Source organism: Cajanus cajan, chromosome 1, assembly GCF_000230855.2.
Source record: "Cajanus cajan strain Asha chromosome 1, NIPB_CcT2T_4, whole genome shotgun sequence".
NCBI lineage: Eukaryota > Viridiplantae > Streptophyta > Magnoliopsida > Fabales > Fabaceae > Cajanus > Cajanus cajan.
In genome coordinates, this window is record NC_138517.1 from 15,156,440 (window position 1) to 15,172,015 (window position 15,576).

Here is a 15,576-nt window from a genome sequence, read left to right on the forward strand (position 1 = left end):
AAATTTTGACTCATTCAAGACATGAAACTAATAATATTATATTCTCCTATATGAAAATTATGAAATTTAATTGATTTTTCAAATCAAAAAGAATTATAATCATAGTAAAAATAATGTCAAAAATATATTTCACAAACAATTAGAAAATAATATGAAATTATATTTTAAATTTTTTAATTATTTTTTAATTTATATTTATATGATTTTTACCATGTTTATAAAAAAAAATTGTTTGAATTTTAGTTATGTCTAATTTTTTTCATATAAATAAATTTAATGAGACAAGCTTAAAGTGTTGAATTAGTGAAAAAAAACTAAAACTGTATCATGAAACATAATCATTATTTTTAAATAATCAAATTGATTCGCATTTAGGAGATAAAAGACTTAAATAAATATTTTAAAAGATAAATGACTAAAATAAATATTAATAATAAATAAAAGATTAAAAATATAATTTAACTATTTATATACTTATATAAATGAAATTATAAAAAAAATACAGAACTTAATTAAAAATTAGTACATATTTATAATAAATTAAAATGAACGACAATGTATTTTTTTCTTCTTTCTCACTAGTGATTACAGATAAATAAAATTTCATCAAAAATTATCTACTGTCAAAGATGGACACCGTCTAAATCATTCAACCTTAAATTCATTATACTAACTCCTTAATTCAACAATGAATTATTATTTTTAGTTATTTAGTCTTTAATTTTATAAAACTTTGTTTATATTGTTCCTTAAATAACATCAGATTAAAATGAACAACCATTTGACAAATTAGGATTTTAAAGTGAGAAATTAAAGTTCGTCAGTTTCACTTTGGACAAAGTAAAGAGAAAAAATGTGGTGGTTGGCCAGAAAAGGAGCTTCTGGGTTCTCAGGTTCTTCTACTGCTGAGGAGGTTACCCAGGGAATTGATGGCTCTCGCCTCACTGCCATTGTTACAGGTTAACTATAGCTGGATTGCAATGGGTTTCCTTTATTTGTTCTGTTATTCTTTAATTTACTCATGATTGATATGTTGTCCTTAGGAGATGGGATATTGCTCTACATGTTAAAAATGTAATATTTATTTGAATGGGTATGTAAAAATTGTTTTCAACCCCTCCCCCCAAGATGTTCCCATATTTCAATTTTTTTGAGATTTTTGTTATGTGGGAATGAAAACATAGAGGAGGAAGATGAAAAACTATTGTTTGTTTTTTTTTTCTTCAATTTTTCATTCTTGATGATTACTGTACAAGAATTCATACCTTTTGGTCTTTTCTACATTCCTAATGAATTTTTAACCCGTGTCTTATATTGTTTTGCTTTATTTAATGAGTGTTGGTGCTTTGTGCTATTGTGTGCTTATTCCAACCTTTAGTTTGAGATTTTTGTTATGTGGGAATGAGAACATAGAGGAGGAAGATGAAATGCTGGAGTTTTTTTTTTTTTTTTTCATTGTTGATGATTGTTGTGCAAGACTTCACACATTTTGACCTTTTCTACATTCCAAATGAATTTCTAATCCGTATCTTATTGTTTTTCTTTATTTAATGCGTGTTGGTGCTTTGTGCTATTATGTCTTGTAAACAAGGTTTTAAATTGTGGACATGGTAGTCGCAATTCTTGATATTATGAAAAATTATGGATAAATGTGGCTGACAACAATTGTAGATGTGACCAAATTACAAGACTCCAGAAACCTTGACATTGCGGCTGCAATTGTGGTTGTGGATAAGCAGGAAAAAAGCTAATTATTTCTATCAATTTCTAGTTATGGTTGCTGTTGGCTAGAATAATATATTTAGGTATGAATGGTTATGTGTCTGTTTGGTTAAATTTCTTCTAAAACACTTCTAGAAAAGAAAAATAAGAATAAAAAGTGAAATAAGCCTTTCCATAAGCTAAAATAGGCTTATGTATAAATTAATTTGTGGAAATTTTCTCCAAGTAGTTTCTCCAAAATCTTATTTTTAACTCATGTATAAACTAGTTTTAGCTGGTTGTAAGGCCTATTCTGGAACATTAGTGGTTGACTTAGTGGTCCGAGGTTTAATTCCCGTTTGTGTTAAAATAATGTTTGACCAGCAGAAGTCACATCCCATCGGTGCAAATTAGTCATTAGTTGTCAGTTTTGAAATATTGTGTGAATTATATCCATGGACCAAACTAAAAACTAGTTTTAGCTTATAGAGAAGGTTATTTCAATTTTCCTTCCTATTTTTCTCTCCTAAAATACTTCCGGAGAAGTTTGTTCAAACATGTCCTATGTCGAGTATGTGGTTGTTGTAGATTTGGGAGAAACATGTTGGTAGAATTAGTTCATCACCATGGTGCTCAATTTGTTTCTGGTAATGTTTGTCTTGCTTTCTTTGCATGATTTTGGTGCAAACGACTTCTCTTCATTGTATAATCCATGTTGCTGCAGGGGCAACTAGTGGTATTGGTGTTGAAACTGCACGTGTAATTGCATTACGCGGTGTCCATGTAGTCATGGGGATCAGAAATATGGCAGCTGGTGGGGAGATCAAGGACACAATATTAAGAGATAACCCAACTGCAAAAATTGACATGATGGAGCTGGACCTAAGCTCAATGGAATCAGTGAGGAAATTTGCATCACAATTCAATTCTCGTGGTCTTCCACTGAATATACTTGTGTATGTTAGATACTTTTCTTCTTGCTCGTGTAATATGTATTCTGTGAATGGAAGTTTTGGTGTTCTGTATGACTTTGGCCATTCACCAAATGCTGTTTCACTTGAATGCTAGATGGTAAATTTCAACATATGCTGTTGTATACACCAAAGTTATCTGTTTCTTTTGTTGTTCTAAGTAATAATGCAGGAATCATGGCAACACCGTTCAAGCTTTCCAAAGATAATATAGAATTACAATTTGCAACAAATCACATTGGTGAGATTTGTAACTTAAACTTTCCAAAGACAATACACACTCATGCACAAACATTGAATTTGGTAGATCATCTATACTCAGTAGGCTTAAAACAATAATTCTTTCAAATTCTGTTATAAAAAGATACTGACGAAACTTCCATATCTCGATTTGATACTTAGAAATCTATGAATTTGTAAATTCTATCAGTTTTCAGTTATTGTGTTGTTTTTTGGTAAATCATATTTGGAATTGTTTATTTATATTCATAGAGTTGTATACAGAAACATTTTACCTTATTGCTTTTATAAAGGAATTTGATATATAAGGGTCTCTCTTTGCAGGCCATTTCCTTTTGACAAACTTATTGGTGGAAACAATGAAGAGGACTGCTATTGAACAGAGGAAGGAGGGAAGGGTCGTAAATGTCTCATCAAGACGTCATAAATTATCATATCCTGAAGGGATAAGATTTGATAAAATCAATGATAAATCAGGGTAACATTATGTTTATTTAATGGCCTAAAATTTTGTACACTCAACTATATTTATATTTAGTCAACAGTTTCTAGCTTTATGAGTTCCCTTCAACTCACCCCTTTTTCATTGGTAATTACTAATTGTTTCTGAAACTAATAATATGTTGGGATGGAGAGGAAAAGGGAAGGAAGGGTTAATTTTCAGTTTTAAATTTGAGAGAATTAATTAAAAAAGTTTATGAAAATGAATAAAGGATGATTGGAAGGTTACATAGTAATATCTCATTTTATTCGTTCTATTTTAGAAATGTTCAAATAATAAAATATTAAGTTATATTAAATTGAAAAACTAGCCATTCATTTGCCTTATGCCCAAACCCCTCCATCCAAGTATATATTAAGCGATTAATATTTTCAATTCTCTTGCAATGTACAGGTATAACAGTTTGTCTGCTTATGGGCAGTCAAAGCTTGCTAATGTTTTGCATGCCAATGAGCTTGCAAGACGGCTAAAGGTGACTGACTTATTTGAGGTTATTGATTATATGTTATATCTGATGGTAGTTTGTTTCTGTTTGTGTTCTGTTTTATTTACCCCATAAAAATAAAAGAAATGCAGAGGAAGGAAGCAGGGGAATAATCCAGCTTATCAAGAAATGGTTGTGGAGGTGGATTACTGAATCCAACAGTTTGTGACATGCAATTTCTTTATGAGAAAATAGGATATGCACCAATAGTGTAAAGTATTTATACATTGTCTTTCAATCACAACTATCATGTATGGTAAATTTGTTGACTTTGATAATAAATACTTTACAAGTTATATCAAATATGATTTCTAATTAGTTGACAGAGTAAAAACTTTTACACCCACAATACATATTAAACTCTTTATGTTAAAAAGAGGGAGTGAAACTTAATTGTCTTATTTAATTGTCTTATCTCTAGTCAATGTAAAACTTAAATTTTTTCCAATACATATTCTATGCACGATCTAACTGTCGGTATGCCCCATGAATTGTTTGTTCCATGTAATAAATGACCTAACGTCAGAAGAGTTTATGAATGCACCTTTATAAAAAACCAAACTCTGTTACAGATGGATCGTTTTTGGGGGAGTCTAATATGATGTGCATAATAAATCAGAAGTTTGGTGCCTTATGTCAAATCCCTGAAAGAAATAGTTATATAAATAGGTCAAGTTGTCAGAGACTAAATAAGATGTGACACGATAGTTTACACAGATATGAAACAATTCATGTAAATCCTTGAGCTTGTCATTGGTAAGCCTTGAATTTTATTCTTCTATTGCTAGCATTTAGCACATCTATGAGGTTTCTACAAGTCACAAGTTGCAGCTGTTTCTGTTATTTTGAAATAATTGTTCCTATTTCGGAAAATATTACCGTTGTCAAAAAGTTACAGCAACATAGAACAAAATAGTCATCTTGCTACTGGATGTTTACTTGTAGCAGGAAGAGGGCACAAAGATAACTGCAAACTCAGTTAGCCCAGGACCAATTGCCACCAATCTATTTCGTTATCACAGTTTAATGGATGGTAATTCCGTTCTTCTTTTGTGTTTTATAAATTTTAAAATTATATTTGTACGTGAAAAACTACATACGACATTATACATTGTTATATGACATTCATGGTCCCTATAGTTTTACTTGGATTTATAGTTTGTCAACGTAGGTTAAAATCTTTCTAATTAGGTATCCATCATTACCCTGTGCTTGGCATCCATTAATTTAGTTCTTAGTTGACAAACTGTGTGCTGATGTGACAGCTGTTAGGAACCTAGCATGACAGTTTGCTTTTTATGTTGACAGTTTGCATCTATTTTTATGCAGGGTTTGTTGGTCTACTTGGTAAATATGTGATGAAAAATATACAGCAGGTAACTGATACCTATTTGAAATAATAAAGAAAAAAGGGTGGGGGAAAAATACTGTATGTAATATGTTATTTTCAAAGAAAAAGAGCAACAAGCTGTATTTCTTTATCACAAAGCTCTCCATGTTATAGATTTAACACATGAAAAACCTTTCTGGAAGGTTTGTCTGGTTCTCCCTTGTTAGATTACAATTTCATCCAGGATAATTTACTGGTAAAAGAAATTTCAGAAGAGCTATTAAGCTACTTAAGAACATTGCTTACAACTCCTATAAGCTTTTTTAAATTATTGTAGTAGGATTATTAGTATAGCTTATTAAAATTAGTTCTATTTAATTATTCACTGAGTTTTATGATCAAATTTTTAACAAAAGCTCTCATGCGATAAGAATTTATTGAATAAACACTTAACTAAGTTATCTATTCTTGTGCACCTTATATAGTTTTGCTTTGTCTTCCTTTCAACATAGGGAGCAGCAACCACATGTTATGTTGCATTGCATCCACAAGTTGAAGGGTTGACTGGCTGCTACTTTGCGGACAGCAACTTGGCTGAAGCAAGTTCACAAGCAGCTGATCCAGAGCTGGCTAGGAAACTGTGGGAGTATAGCTCAAATTTGGTCTCAAATCATAGGGACTAATATCTAGTCATAGTTTTCAGACATGAATGATCTATTAAACATTCACTAGACTTCTTGTACAGTTCCTCATTCCAGACGAATACATGATTAGTTAACTCCATGTAACAATCACAATGTTTGTGATACTTGTAATCTCATTTTCTGTCTCTAAATAAACTGCACTTCTTGTAGATGACCCTTTATTTATTTGATTGTGAATTTTGTAAGTTATTTACTGTTATCTATTTTGTCATATTTCTGTAATTCAGACAAAAATATCTTCCAACTAGGATTTGAAAAATCTCACGACATGACAGTCAAGAGAGAGAAAGAAGCGCCAGACTATAATTAATTAAATAAGGCAATTAATTAACTTCCGACTAATTTGACTTACAGGTATCTGACAATGCTCCAATTTCAATTAACTAATGATTTGTGTCACGCTCAAGATCAATTGGCACAAGATAAATTACCCAGTGGAGTCACGTGGCCGAAGAGTAACGCAACTTTATAATGTATCTATTTGGTGATTAAATAAATAATGCAATATGTTGCATGTCCTATGTGGGATCTGACTGTTCAGGTTATTCTTCAACAGTAACAAGGTTGTTCACTTCATCTTTTTTTGGAAAGTCATAAACTCCATTCCTAATCTTTGGAATTTTATGATTTTTGTACACATTAAAAAACATTTGATTTGTATAAACTTAGACTAAAATTCCATATTTATTGTTTTGCAAATTTTCATACTTTTTGATCTACCTAATTTGTAACTTACTCAAATTCACCATAATTACTGAGAATTCACTTTGAATGATCCTTTTATGCAGTGACTTAATATAGTGGCTTAACTATCTCAAGTCCCAACTACCTACGTTGGATGTTACCAACAGTCTTAAAATTGTTTAATAGTAACAATTCTCGCATGGGTACAATACTATATAACCATCAAGAGTCGTAGATAATATTAAAGTAATTTCAACATAAATCTCAACAGACTTTATGATCATTTTAATACATTTGGTGATTTTGATTAGTTGTAGCTAACAGCATTATGCTCACGCATGAATTACTCTACAGGAAAAATAATAATAATAAAGTTGATCCCATCAGATAAGCGTTGTATAAACCAGTTGAAGGCATTGCAAATCATATATCTTCAATTTTTCTTCAAATAATAATGTACAAGACAAATCCAGCATAAGAGTATATAATGAAAGTAATACATCTGAGCATATGCAATCAAGAGATCCACAAATCCTTGGCTTCCCATCAATAAATGCAGAATCACAATACAGTCTCCCATATTCTGTACAGCAATATCACCTCCCAAAAAATAGTCTAGAAGCTAAATTTTGTACTAATTTCACTTTTTTTGGCATCTATAAGATGTTCTAATACAGTTGTCATTGCATGAATACTTTTAACTGAAGGAACAGCATACATATTAGCAAAACTCATTCCTTGAGCTAATATTAACATTAAACCTATCATTTCTCATATATTAGGCAACAGAGAGAAATCCAAGCTCCCTACTTATCATGCACTGATGCTGCTGCATCTTGAAAATTCTACATACAAAACATAAGCTCCTCTTTAGCAACAAGTGAGCATTTGCTTCAGTTGATATAGACAAATCAAAAGTCAGGAAGTTTCATCCTATGGCTTAGTTTGGCACTTCTCCTGGAAGGTTCTGAGCTCCACAAGCCTGAGCCTGAAGCCATGCAAAATGGATTTATGTGCCCCAGCTCCCCCTATTCTCAGATCAAAATTTATTACATTGATTCTCCTATGCTTTGGCTCCTTATTTTACAATTACTTCCTCAGCAAATAGAACAATGAATAGATCATTTTGACAAACTTCAAAGACTAACTCACATAAGTGGGCCAAAGAAAATGCTGTGTCATAAACCATTAGCCCGGCTGAGCAAAGAGGAGTTGGGGCTTAGATCAAGAGATGGGTTAATTTTCACATTATCCCCCAGCAGCTGCCGGCAAACACGATCAGCCAAGACCGACTGGACATCATATGGCTCGTTATGAGGAGACCTTGCAAACTGCTTCCCCAGAACGTCACTTTCACTCGGAACCAGTTCGGATGTAATGTGAGACGTCTGTTGCATTCCTCGAAAAATGTCTACATTCAAGTCATGATGAGCAGGACCACTAACATAGACACCATTTGGGGACTTTGGCAAGCTTCCAAGACCCTCTTGAATGTAAACTAAGTGACTGCTAAATGGAATGGAACCAGGACCACCATTGAGAGGTGTGGATGCACCAGAAGCAGTCCGAGGGCTAGATATAGGAGAGGGAGACATCCTCCCATTCATATGTTGTGGCGATCTTGGCCTCAAAAGTGGGCTTCCAATGGGTGAAACAGGGCAAGATATGTTCCTTGGAATATGGATTTCACTGCAGATTAATGAAATAATTTTAGACAACCATTGGCAGTGTCAGCAACCTGTGCATGGTGTGTGTGTGTGTGAGAGAGAGAGAGAGAGACCTGGCATGAGGATTAGTTTTCAAAAACCTAGAAGAATGACGAGAAAGTCTATCTGAATCCAGCGAAGGATTCCTTCCTTGTCCAATGCCCTGAAAATGAATCACAGATGAACGAAATTACCCCAATAATTACAAGAGGAATAGAGATGAAACCACAACGAAAATACAATTTCAAAGATCATACCATTATGCAGGCAAAATTTTCCAGTATCTTATGATTGGAAGTTAAACTGAACACCCAGATAAGTTACTTTCCTGATAAAATAATCACCACCACAATTCCTATGAGGACAACACAAAAATCCCTTATTTTTAGTTTGTTTTTCCCCTCCCACCTCCATGGGTGTACTTTACTCCAGGGTAATGGAAAAATTCTATCTTACAGTTTGTAGTATGTAATTGCTTCCATACAGTTTCTCTAGCTGTCTGTCACTCTTTATTCTCTACTTTCATGGGAATCAATAACAGGATAAACCATTAATGAAAATCTTGCACGTTTCAACACGAATATGAATCCTTTTCTCCAAACGACACAAAAAGCCTTAGTTATAAGTAAATCCTATGTCAGAAATACAAATTCATCAGATGAAAAAAAGCCCTTCATGAGGCAAATGCTATTACAGTTGATAGGATATTGAAAAGTTCAGCTTTATACAGCTGTGTTATCAAAATAATGAAAATTTGTTGATGCATAACAAAGAGAGGTCAACTATAGTGATGTTTGATTTTGAATATTTCAAAAACTTTTCAAGGAACTTGTTTTTTTTATTTTTATGACAACTGATATTTTAAAGGTAATAATATGGATCAGGAAGTCCTGGAAGAGCCAATCAAGTTGTTTCATGTCTAACTAAAGGCCACAATTTGTAAAATGCTTTGGAAATTATATTTTTCATTCATAAATAATTAGGATTTTCCACGTAATCCAGTGAATTCCAGAGCTGAGGGGGGTTCTAAACCTAGAGCCTTTTAATCTGTTCTAAACCCCTCAACATTAAATCTGGCTCAAGCTACCTTCCTTCCCACTATGGCAACATATATGGACAACAAATGAGAATGCCTCCTCTATATATTATGGTGTATGGTATACTTCCAAGAGAATGAACTGTCTATACAATATACATACCCAGAAAATGATTTATCAATTACGAAATTTGAATGCATGAAGTGCAGAAAATTCTCGTAACATTTTAATGTAGCAGAGCAGATGGCTTCCGAATTTTATTCCTATCATGTGCAGGAGGGAACACGGAGATGCAAATATTGGACACAAAAGAACATGCAATGCCAGACAAACAGGCTACCCCCCACTTCACACTAAGAATATGGAAATAGACACAAATAAACCTTTTATACAATTTGTGTTGGAAAAAGCTTCTTTACCAGAGCTGTAACTCCTTGTGTGATCCCAGATACTGCTGGGTCTGAAGAAGCATCAGGACCCAGAATAGGTCTTTCTAAAGGTGCAGCACATTTTACAAAAGGATGGTCCAATAGTTCACTGGCTGAAGGGCGATTGTGCGGATTACGTTGTAGGCATTTCCTAACAAAATCCTTCCCTTCACTAGAGAGGTCTTCCGGGATTGTTGGGAGTTCCTTGCTATTACCAATCTTGAACATGGCAGCAACCTGTTATGTTACATGCAAAGACAATAATACATCAAGTCAAGGCATAAATTAATGCAAAAAAATCATCAGTGTGCTTTATACATGAATAGAGTAAACTAGATAAAATAGTAGGAAAAAAGAAAAAACTAACTAAAAGTTCCAATATATTGACATAAATCACATACCCCTTCATACTGACTCCAAGGAGGTTTAGTTGTAGCCATTTCTAAAACCGTGCATCCAAGGCTCCATATATCAACAGCAAGGTTGCAACCATTGGAGTTTTTTATAACCTGGAAAATCAGAATGAAAAGCTATCAAGTCACAAAGCCAAGATGTAGTTGAACCTATAAAGAGCTGAAACTAACAGAAAATATTACAACCTCAGGAGCCATCCAATAGGGGCTTCCCTTGAATGATAATGGACATGATTGCCCTGTTATCTGCAAAATATACAAATCAATAATCGGGGAAACAGGATAGATCATGCAACTTAGTGATTAGTTATACCAGATGCAATATCAAATGGAAATTGTGCAGGAAAACAATATATTATGAACTCAAAAAAGCCAAAAGAACCTAATGTCTTCTTTTATGTCTAGGATTCACAGTGATATTTTTTCAAGTTGAAGTCATACATGATAAACTGATAGGAGTTGGGGGCTTGGGGCAGGAAAAATATTCTCCAAAAAAGGAATAAAAAGTAACAATAAAGGAATGTCACAAACTCCACTGAATTGGAAATAGCAACTTGAGTTGCTGAATTAGTGGTTTTTTAAACCTTTATTCATAATTTCACTAAGCATCAGAAACCAATTTCCATATCCTACAATTAGCTTAAATACAAATACAGGAAAATTTTTATCTCCAAGCTTACATGCTTTGCCATGCCAAAGTCTGCCACCTTAACCCGGCCATTGGGATCAACCAGTATATTGGCTCCTTTGATGTCCCTTTACAAGAAATGCAATATAAGTAATAGATACATCAGAACTCATAAGTGTAGAAAATTAATCATTATGTGGCAGCAAAAAAAATTGAAGATATAAAAAGAAAAAGTGACTTAGTTCACCTGTGGACAGTATTTTTCGCATGTAAATAAGCAAGTCCTGATAAAATTTGTTGAGTAAAACTACGGATAGCTAGTTCACCAAATTTTCCATAATCTTGAAGTAGTTTATATATGGAGCCTCCAGCAACATACTCTAGATATATGTAAAGCTTGTCACCTACCTGTTCAAGGATGATTCAGCAGCTTCTATGAGTAGACTACAAAGACAAATACTGTAAACAAGTTTCTAACATTTTGGTGGTTAAATATGTAAACCACCAACAACTAATAATCTTGTGACTGGATGATCATGCAAGCATTCGAAATTGGGAGTCCACAGACAAATCGAAAAATAAATCATGATCACTCACAAGCAGCTAATATAAAAACATCAGAATGTGAATGAAACAGGAAATGGAGAACTTACTGTTTCAGAACCATAATACTGCACAATATTTGGATGCCCTAATCGGCTCAACAAGGTAATTTCCTGCCAGAATCTAGGAGTTAGCATTTCAAAGTTTACACAACTTCAGACAGAAATTGATACTAATGTATTGCACAGTGTATAAGGATTATTCAGTCTCACAAGTATTCCCCTCAGTCGGAAAGGAAATTAATTTACCTGCATTAATTGCTTAGCGCTTTCTTTAGATTTGGCATCATCTGAAAACAGAGTTACCTCTTTCATAGCACACATTTCACCACTTTCCCTAAATGTGACAAAACAATTTAATCAACCAACTTATAAGATGCATACATTGATGGATTCATAAATAGAAAAGAGAATTCTACATAATAGAATCAATAACTTTTGGTCTAAAGTACATACTTATTAAAGCCAACATAGACATGTCCAAATGTGCCTCTGCCAATCAGCTTTCCTTTTTTCCAACGTGATCCAGGGCTTATTGGATTATCTGCTCTTCCGGGACTTCTTGGCATGGATGGAGAAGTTGCTGCAGAATTTGAATGAGAGAAAGGCATGGTATTTGTAACTGCTAAGGGAGGAAGGGGCAAACGATGACTCTGTTGTTTTCCATCATCAACCCGTCCTGTCTGAGATTCATTGGGTGTTACCCCAGCTCTTGGATGAATAGGTGTAACAGCTCCACTCTGAATTCTAGAGCTTGGACCAGGACTAGTCATTCTGGGACTAGGTACAGGAGAATATTCAGGGCTACCCCTGCTAGGTTGCAAAAATAACTGCCCTGACATGTCCCCTCCCATTGAATTATGCCCAGAATTGTGACCAGAACCTGGACTTGAGCAGTGCCCGGATCCACCTAAATTGACCTCTGAGTATGGCTTTCCAGACCAAAAAGCAGAGTTCAAAACCTGTTCTGCACCAAATGCTCTCAATGGACTTCTTGATGGACTTGATCTGGAACTGTCAGGCGCACTGCAGAAGGCACCATGAGGAGGAATCTGCAGATTTGAAACATGGTTGCTTAAAGGCCTCCGTTTTGGTGAAGTAGAAGATGTATGATTACCCAGAATGTTTGCCGGTTTTTTGGCTTCTCTTGAATTTATTTGGGAAACAGCAGATGATTGATCCTTGAGCATCAAGCTTCATAAAATGACCAACATCCAAAATGAGCAAGGTAAAAACATTATTTGCATGTAAACCATAAATGTCATGAACCAACTATCCCAAAAGCTTAAGCTTTGCGTGAAGACATATGAATGGATTTACACTATATCCCTAACACACCCTCATATAAGATCCCATTGAACTTGAAGCACAGATAATGCACTGGTCCACTTACCTTTTGCTGAGATTCAACTTACTATAGAATGGGGATAACAAGGATTGAACTGAGAGGCTCTGGTACCAAGCCTTAAACCAACTATCCCAAAAGCTTAAGCTTTAAGGTGAAGACTCACGAATAGATTTATATTACATCTCTATAATCTATTCTCTAACAATATATAAACAGGCATGCATATGAAACAAAATATGTAATTGTGAAGAACATTACGGCTAAAGCTTTTAGAGTATACCTGGAAGGACTTCCTGCAGCAGTTCTAGTCCCAGTCTCACAGTCAGTTGCCAGAAGACTACGACTGCGAGAGTCCACTGGTTCATCACTATCAGCAGAGCTCTCACTAGAGACAGAAGCAGTGACCAGATCTCCATCCAAATCTGCAGGGTTAAGCCTACTACGCATGCATGCTGGTTTTGGTAGCGGAAGAAACAATGATGATTTTGAGCCCTTCTCAAGTCTTGATTTAGATGATATGCTAATTTCAGAATCTGCTCGGCTTATATTTGATGGGTGCCGGCCAGGAAGTGGTAGTGGCTGAGCATGGGGCCTTTCAGCAAAACTTTGACACCTTGCGACTTTGGAAGGCGAAGGAGATCTTGATTCAGGAGACTCGCCACCTTTCTCTGAAATTGAGTCATTGCAACGTCTACGAGATCCTCCAGATCTACTGCTTGGTTTACCTTCAGATGGGGTTTTAAATTTACGGTGAAATGCGCCAATAAAACTCTCCTTATTTGCTTTCTTCTTGGTTTCTTTTGACGAGGATTTCGTCCACCATGAAGGCATATTTGTATTTTATATATTGCAATGTGGCAAACAAGTTTCTTAAAAGAATCCCATTAATTGTTCCAAGATATCTATCATTTCACATCAGTAGGTAGAGTCATAACCATTATGGTCCTGCCAAAACCCTCACCAAATGAAGAATCCAATAATTCCAAAAGTGGTACTTCAGAGTCAGACAGAAATTAGTGACTGAAAATGGTTGCTAAAACCCTGCAATAAAGAATAAAATGTATACTCAGTCACTAAAAAATGCACGTTAGTCACAATCTTATGTGTATACTATATCCAAACTTTTCTACATGTGCATCTATTCTTTAACCAGAAAGCCAATGACGATACCATCCTAAACAATATATTGCCAAAAGATGCAATAATAGCATAAGCTAACAATTCAATGATTCTCTAGTTTATGCTACAACTATTATCTACCTTTTTCAGTAAATTGGTCAAACAGTACATGGCAAGAGAAATATCAATACACCCGATCTGGCAGAACAACGTATTAACTAAGAATAATAAAAATCAACGATTCCATCAGCTAACCCTTGGGCCCCAGAATCCCAACCCCAAAACCTAGTAAAGTGTCAGTGCAACACACAAAAGTGTAAACACCCCTCTAACCTTCCTAATCCTAATGAATACAAACTAATGCAACGTGACATCATTTACTGTACAACTCTTGTATGCAGATTCTAAAACTCCCCAAAAAAACTTGAAAGCAGTAGCTAGACAACAACATCCACAACTTCACATCAGCTCAAATTCATAATTTTGCAACTCAAGAGAAACAGAGTATAATTTATCCCAACTACAAAGTTCTAACCCAAATATAAAAAAAATAATAATAATAAATGCAGATGAAATATTAAAACCATAAAATTTTGCACACAGATCGTCAAAACAATAGAAACCCATCTCCCAATCAAACTAATCTTCATATAAGATTACCTTTTGCGTGTGTTTCAATACCCAGATTCCCAACCCCGCCCCAAAAAAGTAAAAATAAAAACTCAACCTTTCAACTTCACACCGTTTAACTAAACCAAAATTTCTCATAACCCCAAGTGAAACCACCACCCCATTGTTAAAAACAATCACATCAAAACACAGATCCACTCATCCACCTTGAAATACAACTGAACACAGGAAAACAGACAAATCAACCAACTCAATCATCATTCACTGAAATTAGAACAGACCCAAAATGCAAGAAGGCAGAAACTTACTTCGAATTGCTCAACGCCGTGAATCTGAACTCTACCCCCACACTGTGATATTCAGCTCAAATCTGGGTATGAAAAAAAACAATTTTTTTCTGAACCGCTCAGAAACCCGAAAAGGAAATAGACCCAGAAACCCAAAATGCAAGAAAATGGAGAAGGATTTGCAGTGGTGTGTGGTGAAAAAATTGGGAATTGAAGATAGCGAAAGAGATCGCGCGTACGGAAGAAAAGAGAGAGAAAGAGAGAGAGTGTGTTTTTCTCCGTGCTAAGACATCGAAGAAGAGGGTCTCCGGAGCTTTGATTCTTAATACATAATAATAATTAATTAATTAACAAATTGCAAACAAAATAATTAAAAATTATGGAACGTAATTATTACATTGATTTTTTTTATTACATTGTTTTTTGCTGTTCGAAATTATTACAAAGCACAACTATGTATATTATAATTTATTGGAGATTATTTCGGAAGAGATTCTCGGGTTACACCTTTTTATCATTATTATTATTATTACTAACAATTGAAAAAAGTCTTCATGTAAAGAAAAAAATTGTGCGTTACTAATTTTTTTAAAGATGTAATTACTATTTTGTATATGATTTTTTTCTATTTTATTTTTAGATATATTATAAAAAATTATAATACAAATATAAAATTATAATTATCTATAAAAAAATAATACTAAAATAAGTATTTTTTTTTATAAATTGTTATAAATTATTATTATTATTATTATTATCATC

The 15,576-nt window shown here is 34.0% G+C and overlaps 2 protein-coding genes across 6 annotated transcripts; one reads left to right on the forward strand and one right to left on the reverse strand.

Annotated features, from left to right (window-relative positions):
- The first annotated feature begins 725 nt into the window (after positions 1 to 725).
- Positions 726 to 6,131, forward strand: LOC109805828 (short-chain dehydrogenase TIC 32, chloroplastic). Of its 3 annotated transcripts, none has more exons than XM_020368052.3 (8): positions 726 to 959; positions 2,426 to 2,657; positions 2,834 to 2,913; positions 3,237 to 3,390; positions 3,808 to 3,886; positions 4,844 to 4,931; positions 5,228 to 5,274; positions 5,741 to 6,131. In XM_020368052.3, the coding sequence occupies exons 1-8, from the start codon at positions 854 to 856 to the stop codon at positions 5,909 to 5,911; spliced, it is 957 nt and encodes a 318-aa protein (XP_020223641.2). In that variant the 5' UTR covers positions 726 to 853; the 3' UTR covers positions 5,912 to 6,131. The 3 variants fall into 3 exon arrangements, with proteins under 3 accessions (XP_020223641.2, XP_020223642.2, XP_029128702.2); XM_020368053.3 differs by having other exon boundaries at positions 730 to 959; positions 4,847 to 4,931; XM_029272869.2 differs by lacking the exon at positions 726 to 959 and adding an exon at positions 1,030 to 2,348.
- An 892-nt stretch (positions 6,132 to 7,023) lies between these two features.
- Positions 7,024 to 15,127, reverse strand: LOC109805566 (mitogen-activated protein kinase kinase kinase YODA). Of its 3 annotated transcripts, XR_014434188.1 has the most exons (14): positions 14,836 to 15,127; positions 13,059 to 13,819; positions 11,887 to 12,624; positions 11,680 to 11,767; positions 11,482 to 11,544; positions 11,076 to 11,236; positions 10,881 to 10,956; positions 10,387 to 10,446; positions 10,189 to 10,296; positions 9,779 to 10,024; positions 8,779 to 8,954; positions 8,580 to 8,677; positions 8,397 to 8,485; positions 8,254 to 8,305 (listed from the first exon to the last, which is right to left on the reverse strand). XR_014434188.1 is itself a non-coding variant. In XM_020367698.3 (12 exons), exons 2-12 carry the CDS (start codon positions 13,607 to 13,609, stop codon positions 7,795 to 7,797), a joined length of 2,691 nt encoding a protein of 896 aa, XP_020223287.1. In that variant the 5' UTR covers positions 13,610 to 13,819; positions 14,836 to 15,125; the 3' UTR covers positions 7,024 to 7,794. The 3 variants fall into 3 exon arrangements, 1 of the variants encoding a protein (XP_020223287.1); XR_003804771.2 differs by having other exon boundaries at positions 8,580 to 8,954; XM_020367698.3 differs by lacking the exons at positions 8,580 to 8,677; positions 8,779 to 8,954 and having other exon boundaries at positions 7,024 to 8,305; positions 14,836 to 15,125.
- Between the last annotated feature and the right edge of the window lie 449 nt (positions 15,128 to 15,576).